Genomic DNA, 8,862 nt, shown 5'->3' with positions numbered 1-8,862 from the left:
TCCAGAACACGTCTGCCTCCTGCGTTCTTCCATATTCGACCTGCAGCTTTTGTTATTCGCGAAAAACCCGCTGGTTCCATTGCAAACGCTCTAGCTTCGTGCCGGGCCCGCTTGGGGCGCTAGTTGGTGCGTGTCCAGAAAAGCTGGATATGTCACAGGCTCAGGGGCTTATTGATGGTGAATGCACACAAAAAAGGAGCACATTTTCTCTCGGCACAGCATAAATATGATGGAACTATCACTATCATATCGGCCGTCCGCAATGCAACGCTGAAGGAGTGACAGCCGAAAAGGGAAAATGACGTTATTTGCTCATCATCATCAGCATCATCAGCAGCAGCAGCAGCAGCAGCCTGTTTTACGTCCACTACAGGACTAAGGCCTCTCCCTGCGATCTCTAATTACCCGTCCTACACCAACCGATTCCAACTAGCGGCCGCGAATTTCCTAATTTCATCGCTCCACCTAGTCTTCTGTCGTCCTCGATTGAGTTTATTCTTGACAGAGGCACCAAAAACATGAAACGGAAACAGGTTGAAGACGGGCATAACCGTCATGACTGCCATGATGTTTACATGGAAGACGAACCTAGATGTAAGTTAAATGTCATACTCTATAAAGTGTTAGCGGCAGCCCTCAGTCACAGCGTCGTTACATCGAGCACTGTGTTCACTACCTGAAAAAAAAAACGTCCCTCAGTTGTTATCGGCGTTGCCATAGATCTATTGCTTCACTTAAAGCAGGAAATAGCAATATAATAACACAATTGACCGGGAAGGAAAGGCAGAAAGAAGCAGCGTACTACTAACACAAAGAATAATGCATAATGCAACAGCCGGCTACCTGGAAATGAAAGTCACGGAGTAGGGTATGCACATCTGTAGTATCTAGCCGCTCTATTGTCAGTAACAATGCGTACTGTTCACCAAAAGCAAGACGCCAACTTTTATTCTCCTGTTCTCATAACGCAACGGCGTGGCAAAGTCACAAGCCTGCTGGTACATCGCAGTACAAGTTTACGTCGTAGGAAGCAAGCTTTGGTGAGTGCTTACACTTAAGCCCTTGAACGCTCGTCCCTCAAGACAAATTCATGGGGACATTCCGGAATACACGTGGTATAACCTGTCCAGTACCAGCAAAAATTGTCATTAGATTAGAGCGGTAAGAAATATCAGGCATGAACTCGGACTAACAAGCGAAAATCATTACGATTTCGAAGTACAATCGCATGCAGTATGAGCTGCAATATGGTGCCCAAATTCAAATGGCTCCCAGATTGCACCATGGCACCGACATACGAATAATTCTAAAGCAAAGCGCTGGTACAATCACTAGTACTCATTACACCAGTTTTTCGTATGTCGGCGCTGCCACGTTGTCTTGAGGCTCTTTTGAATACGGGCAGAGTGTGCAGCTGATAGTGCACGGGGCTATCAGAGCTCACAGATTTAAACGCGATACTCGGACATCATGGCCGCCGGTACTCTCATCATTGGCAGTGTGTTGGAGTGCCTTAATTACCTCAATTAAAATTAATCTGCCGTAATTCACTTCGCCTTATTTAACGCCCAAGGTAGTGGGTACGTGGCAACCATTACGATGTGAATAACTACAATTTGGGGAGGCTGATTCGCCCATATCTCCATGTTCGGTCGTGGGTTCGTGTACGTTCACTAATTTCGCCTTAAATACCAACAAAAATTGTGGGTGTATTTTGTAGCAAACAAGGAAGACTTGACTCTCACCAATGGTGGTGGGTTCGAGTAAGCTATTTACCTCTATTTCAATTACGTGTGCCTTGATTCATTTCGCTTTAGTTAACCCCTAGAGTAGTAGGTTTCAAAGTCGACCATCACGATGTCAATTGCAATCCAGTTTGAGAAGCGGGGTTCACTCATATCTCCATGTTGGGTCGGGCATTCGAGTCCCTAAATAACTTCGCCTAAATTACCATCGAGAATTGTGGTTTCGATTCCAACTAAAGGAGGGGGGTCTGCTCTCACCAGGGGTAGTGGTTTCGGGTACATTGATTATCATTATTATAATTCACTGTGCCTTAATTACTTTCCCTTAATTAGCACCTAGGGTAGTGGGTTCGACTGTCGACCATCAAGATGTGATTCCAATTTCGGGAGGCTAGTTCGGCCATGTCTCCAGGTTGGGTCGTCGGTACGAGTACCCTAATACCTTCGCCTTAATTAACACCATAAATTTTATACCTACCAAACAAGGACGGTTTGAATCTCACCAATGGTCGTGGGTTCGAGTACCCTAATTAACTCTATAATTATTACCCGGCCTTAATTCCCTGCATTAATTAACAGCAAGGGCGCTGAATCCGACTGTCGACCATCACGATGTGAATTGGAATTCAACTTAGGGACATCGGTTCGAACGCCCATGTCTCTATGTTGGTTCGTGGGTTCGAGTGCCTTAATAACCTCGCCTAAATTAACACCGAAATGGTTGGTTTGATTCCTACCAAAGGTACGAATCAAACCCACGACCCAACATAGAGACATGGGCGTTTCAAATCAACCAGACATCGTCTGTTTGATTCCTACCAAAGGTACGAATCAATCCACAACACAGATCACTCTCAAATCACAGCGGACCCGGCGCAGTCGCCACAAGCGCTGTAGCAGGCGGAGCAGAACGCCGCCCCCACTCTCTCCCCTTTCCCCCAACCACGGTGCCTCGCGCACGACGGAAAACGACAAGCTTCCTCCCCTCTTTACTCCCGTTCACGCGGGCGAGATTGCGCGTGAAATGATATACCACGCGTGGTATAATGATACCAAACAAGCGCCTCAGCAGCGGCTGACATCGAAGAAAGACAAGGTCTTCTGGGGCGCATTACATACAATGTGATTTGTTGTTCCATGTCTCCTCGTGATTGTGTTTCGGAGAGAAGAGACGCTCTACCAGACCTTGTCCTTCCTTCTTCGATGCCAACCACTGTTGTGTTGTCCATACTTTACCCTGTTTTATAAACTTCTTGACGTTTACACAAAGTAGCTTATTTGACTCTTTAGTTAATATCCCTATAGAAACTGGTCAATTTCGTGGCCAGTTTTTCTACTCGTTGTTAAATAATTTCTTGGTAATTGTTGTACTAGCAATATCGTGCACCGTATGAAATTGCAGCTGAACTGTATTTTTCAGATTTGAAAATTTTGACGGATTAGGAAGTTTTGAAAACAACTTCGACTGGTGTTTCCGTCGAAACTATCCTCCAGTGCCCCCAGCACTTCGATAAAGAGATACAAAAATATGCGCTTGGGAAGACTCCGCAACATACTTTCTAAACGACTGCAGCTGTGAATATACAGAAGCTTCTATCATGTTGTAAATATTCCGTGTTAGCGTATAGGTAGTTTTAACAATGTCTCAACTCAATCAAGCAGTCAACATTTATTTATTATTAGTTTCTTTATGCAAGAAACCAAAGGCTCCCGGACAAAAGGTACATCCTTGCACCTGATTGGGTCCGAGACCCCATACAAACTGTACACGGAGGAAAGACCGTTATTCCAATCAGGTACATATTTCAATTTCTACTCACATGGAGAAAAAAAAAGTGCACATAGAAAGCAGCACACAGTACACAAAGTTCAAAACACCGACAGTATCGTCGTCTTATGTCGCGACTTCTGTCTCTAGGAATAAAGAAAAACGAAGCCAGAACATCGATCTGTAACAAAAAAAAAACGATGTGTTTAAAACACAACACTCATTGAGCTTAGAGTAGCATTGCTTCGGTTAAAGCGCCTTTAAAATGACCTCCTGATGAGTGCCCTTCAATTATTGTCAAAAGATCTTTATTCTCGTACAAAAGTTTTGGTATTTGATATTTTATACTTTGTTCACCTTAATTTGTTCGGAGTTTTGGTGCTACGTATTTTCTTGCTCTAAGATCGAAATTTCAATTCACTACCAAGAACGATAATTGAAGATATTGACGTTTTTTTTTATTTCTGCATACCTGTAGGTCGCAAGCGTGCCTAAAAGCTGATCTACCCTCAACATTACGTGCCATTCTCGGTAAAAGCTGCGTGCTAAATAACGGTAGATGTTCAAGAATGTTACTTATTTTGTGAGTTGTGTTAAACTAATATCAAGTGCCATTTTATTTTTCCTACAAGAAGTTGCTTTTATCAGCGCATCAACAGCATACGCACAAACTACTGCGAGCAACCCTTCTCACCGCGTGGGGTTTTCACTCACACAAGAGCTCCCAGTCGATTTGGCGCCAACCTTCGACCGAAGGTTGACTAGTTGTCTAATCTCTTACCTATTTAAGACCTCCTGTAAAAGTGTCATTATTCGTTACTGTATAGTACTGTGAAACATTCCACATTGCTGTAAAGAAGTGTGCAGAAACTGAACAAAGCTTTTGGAGACTTCGGCATCAATTCAACGCAAACTAGACCACTTTGCTTGCCCAGAAAAGCTGGTCGAACGCAGTAAACAAGTGTGGGGCTCCCTTCTGCATACTCACTGACAACAATCGCCACCATTGCTTCAAGAGCCCAAAGAATGCAATAAAAAGCAAGCCAGGTGCCTGCTGCAATGAGTGAAAAACAAATGCTCCCTGTGCAACAGGAATTTACCTTTTTTCCCAATTGCAAGCTTACTGTATTCCAGCATACCACGAGCCTCAATATGGGAAGCATTGACGTCAACAAACTTTGCTAATGAGTGCTTGCATGATTTAATTGAGAAAAGTTTGGAACCAGGAACCCGGTGTACGCTTGGTATGTTTCAGGTTGTTTTTTCTCTCAGTACTTATACTAACAATAGCAAATCATACTTCTATTCGTGTGACGTGAGGTGCTTCTTTCATATTTCACATTAGAATTCTCAAAATATTTCAGAATTACTGCTGCTATACCATCACTTAATCATCAGTGATCAGGCTATAATTTGATCCATAGCATTGCACGTTGCGACTATAAGACCTTGAAATAAGATGTTAAACATAAAAGCACTTCAAATTAGAAAAAAAAAGAAATGTGCGAGAGTGAGAAAAAACTTGGAGGACGCAGAAGCTTCGCATTAAGAATGGAACGCTATAACATTCAAAGATCCATGACTGCTTCTCACGTTTCCCGGCAACTTCAGTTCATGTAATCATAAATCTTTCCAGGAAACGCTGGCGGCGAACGCTATGTGAGACAGCGATGTTTCTTGCTCTATTTTTTCGCTCCACACTGCACATGGCCGGCACCGGCACTTCCGCGGATTCGCGGAGGCGAGCGCCATCTGAGCGGTGTTGCAAGGCCTGAGCGGGGCACACCGCTGCTACAACGACCGGCTTCGGTTTCAGTTTAGGTTTCAGTTTATTTCTTTACTAAGCAGATATACATGCTTACACAGGTATACAGAAAGAGGTCCCATAGCACGTTGCTGAAAGGGAACCTGCTGTCAGAAAGTACATAGATTAGAGCAAATACACAGCATAAAACAGCAATATAGTAGTCATTAAGTGGAACATTATAGAAATTAAATGCAGTACAAACTCCAAAATAATAAAAGTCAATAGCTAGTCATAAGATTAGTGATTAGTCAATTAGTCGTAACGTAAGTCATTGGTGAAGGCATTCACAGCAGAACAAACGAAAAAAAAATCTCAGTGCACTTCCACTCTGTGAAGGATGACCAGTGAATCAGTGTATGTGGGCCCCTTAATCGCGAATTGCACTTCCGTCGCGGGTCGGCCCACACTTGCGCTATCTTCGAGATCGGCCCACGTGTGGGGAGTGCTTAGCGCCTGCGTCACCTCCGCCGCGGGTCGGTCCGCCATTGCACTATCTTCGGGGTCGGCCCACGTATGGGGAGTGCTTGCTTACACCGACACGAAAATTTCCTTGGACGGTAGAGGTATACAGCCTCGCTGTAAAATATTTATAAAGGGCAGCTGGAAAAGCAGCTTGTGTTTGAGCTTCCGCGTAACAAAGTTATGTTTCTCGTATATTCAAATTACAATCAGACACTATCATGCCTGTAGGTCGTGTGTAAGTGATGCCTAATGAATTTTTGACGCCATTTTACTAAATCTATTTAGTTTAGTATCACCTATGCGCCACGCTCAGGGCATGCGTGGTTCGGTATGATTTCTCTGATACGGACAACGCCGTCGGCACCGAATTTTCTGCTACGCGGGGCCCTTAACGCTATGGAATTCGAAAGGAGAAGGAGAGTTACCCATTAATTTATATTTCTTTATTGTCTTTCTTTTTAGACTGCACGTGTTCGGGGTCGGCCCACATATTCAGGCCGCACAAACGCCGGGAAGGGCACACATTTTTTTTTTTGTTGAGTGAAGCCACATTTGCGGTTCTCTTTTTATGCACACGCAGCTTCTACGAATCCCCCAAGGGAGCTCTTACACGCATGCTCACTGTAGCTTGTGCACTGAATTCCCACAGAGTCTTGTGCTTTCTTGCTCCATAACTTGTTGCAAGCCAAGCAACACGAGTCTGTTTGGTGAGACTTATGTGGTTGCTAGAACAGATCGTATTCGCCAGCCTGCACAATTAACAGACGCATTTTTTTTCGCTTTCCTTAGTCCTTCTTTTCGATCTCAATTTGTTTGGTGGGTGAGACTTTGGGCCTCCTGGCTGCATTTCTTTTCCTTGCAAGGAGACTTAACTTTTGCTTGTCAGGAGCGGGGGTGCTCAAATCTGCATTCTTTGCTTTTGCACACGACAGAAGGAAGGGTGGGTGATGCTCTGTGTAAGATTATGACGTTGCATGCTGAAGTTCAAGTCCTGGTGTGATGGAGAATCGGATCCAGTGATGTGATGGACAACGTCGGCTATTACGAACGCCCACTAAAATGTGCGACGCAGGCCCAGCCCAATGGTGATGGAATGGAGGCCGAACGTCGCTATCAATAAATGATTGGCGGCATATGGCCTTTGTCCTGTGGACCTGGACCGGTGACCCTCGTTGGTAGGTGGGAGCGCACATAATTTTGCGCCGTGTCCAGGAGGAAAAAAATTATTTGTGAGGTTTTTACAAGCCAAATCCACGAACTTATTATGAGGCACGCCATGGTGGGGGACTTCGGAGATTTGAACCACCCGGGGATCTTTAACGTGCACTTAAATCTAAGTATACGGATGTTTTCGCATTTCGCCCCCATCTAAATGTGACCGCCGTGGCCGGGATTTGATCTGGCAACCTCGTGCTGAGCAGCCCAACCCCATAGCCACTGAGCAACCAAGGCGGGTGTGTCCGCGAGGAACCTCGTCCTGAAGGTTAGGTCCATAATCATGAAGAGGCGGCCAGGTAGAGGGGCAAGGTCACAGGCCACCGTCAGCGATTCCGGTGGTCGGTTCTTCAACAGCTGCAAGACAAAGTGCAATTTCTTCCACTAAGCTGCAACATCAAGCAGAGCCAACACAGCGGAGACGTACGAGATTGACGTGAGTTGTTGCGCGGAGAACAATGACGCCTTGGGAGAAGAGAGTGCCGTTAACGTGACCGCGTCTGGAGAGCGGCTATGGAAGAGGCTTGTTGGTGGATGCGCTCCGCTAACCTTGAAACACAATAAGGGTGTTGGGTATCGGAAACAGCGGTTACAGTTGGAGAGAAAACCTCGTAGACATCGTCAGCCAACAAAGCAAGACAATTGAGAGACCAATCGTCCGCAGCAGCCAGTATGAGGTGCATGGGCGGACTAGGGTCATGCAAAGTAGAAACTCCTCAAGCAAGGTGCCATGCATTTTAAGGTCGCTCTGAACTGAAAACCGCCACATGTTGTTATGCATTTGTGAAGGCCGGTGGTTTACGAGCTTCCAGCGGTGAGGATCTGCTGGAGTTTCATGTGCTTGGTTGGCGCGGAGCGTTTGGGTATCTTCTGCCTGAGGTAGCGCCGACCCAGCAGCTCGGCATTACCATCAGCCATCTCTTGAGCAACATCTCGTGCCAGAAATACGAAAAGTGCTAGTGCCGTGTGGTCCCCGAGGCCATTCGGTCAAGATAAAACTCCGCCTCTATCAGCGCGGACCACACTTTCCTGGGTTTCGGCCAAACGGCTGCGCCTGGAGTGGGAATGGATCTGATGAAAAAGCCAGGCGTGAGGGGTGAGTGGTGGAACATCGGGTGAGTTCATGTCGGCGTCAAGAGTCACTAATGTAGGAATAGCACACCAGGACAAGACGTCCTGTCTGATCCGAAAGCTAACTGCCAGCCGTTTAGAGTTCGCTTGCACGCCACGAACTGCGCATCTTTATTCCCGTGTTCCACTCATGGTTGCTCATTCTGCAAGCAAGCTTGAGCTGTCGGAAGAGTGGGCTACAGGCGTTTAAATGTTTACTTTGAATAAGTATTGATAAATCTCATGAAAGCTTTGTCGTATCAGTAGGCTTCTCCTTTTTAGCAAGTTTTTCAAAAATAGCTCTGCAGAGTATACGTCGGAACATCGAAGCTTTCAGCCCACTACGAATAAAGTGGACTCGCTAACGTATAGCTCCGAGTCATATTTACATGTCATTTATGGAAAGAACAGCATTGAATGTATTTGTCTAGTACGACGGTCCCTATCCAGACGAGAGGACGGGAGGAATAAGAGCGGCAATATACAATGCGCTTCATACAAGTTATTTTAGGGCTCTTGGGAACCTTGTTGCGTTTTGCTCGATCCCGAAATACTGACAATTTTACTTTTTATATTCCTCCGGTGACCGCTTTTCACCGACTAACAAATGTTAAACGTCATAGTTCGGCGCACGACACGCCCGTATGTGTCGGAAGTTTCTCGAATGTTATTGATGGTTCTAGCTGTTGTCTGTTGTCTGTTGTCAGTTGCATCCACGACACGAATTGTGCAATTCTGGAAGGAACGCGTGTATC

General features: G+C 45.5%; 1 protein-coding gene across 7 annotated transcripts in view; it reads left to right on the top strand.

The window, feature by feature from the left end:
• The first annotated feature begins 917 nt into the window (after window positions 1-917).
• Window positions 918-8,862, top strand: part of LOC135920838 (uncharacterized) — a 140,779-nt gene continuing 132,834 nt past the window's right edge. For 4 of the 7 annotated variants that reach the window (XM_065455108.1, XM_065455110.1, XM_065455109.1 and 1 more), the window contains exon 1: window positions 7,298-8,093. In XM_065455108.1, the coding sequence (XP_065311180.1) occupies window positions 8,063-8,093 (31 nt within the window). In that variant the 5' untranslated portion in view covers window positions 7,298-8,062. Of the gene's footprint in view, window positions 1,041-7,297; window positions 8,113-8,862 lie in introns of those variants that run through there. The other 3 variants (XM_065455104.1, XM_065455106.2, XM_065455107.1) reach the window with 3 other exon arrangements.

This window comes from Dermacentor albipictus, chromosome 8 (genome assembly GCF_038994185.2).
Source record: "Dermacentor albipictus isolate Rhodes 1998 colony chromosome 8, USDA_Dalb.pri_finalv2, whole genome shotgun sequence".
In the NCBI taxonomy this organism is placed as follows: domain Eukaryota; kingdom Metazoa; phylum Arthropoda; class Arachnida; order Ixodida; family Ixodidae; genus Dermacentor; species Dermacentor albipictus.
Note: the sequence above shows the minus strand (reverse complement) of the source record. Positions and strands in the feature narration are given on the sequence as shown.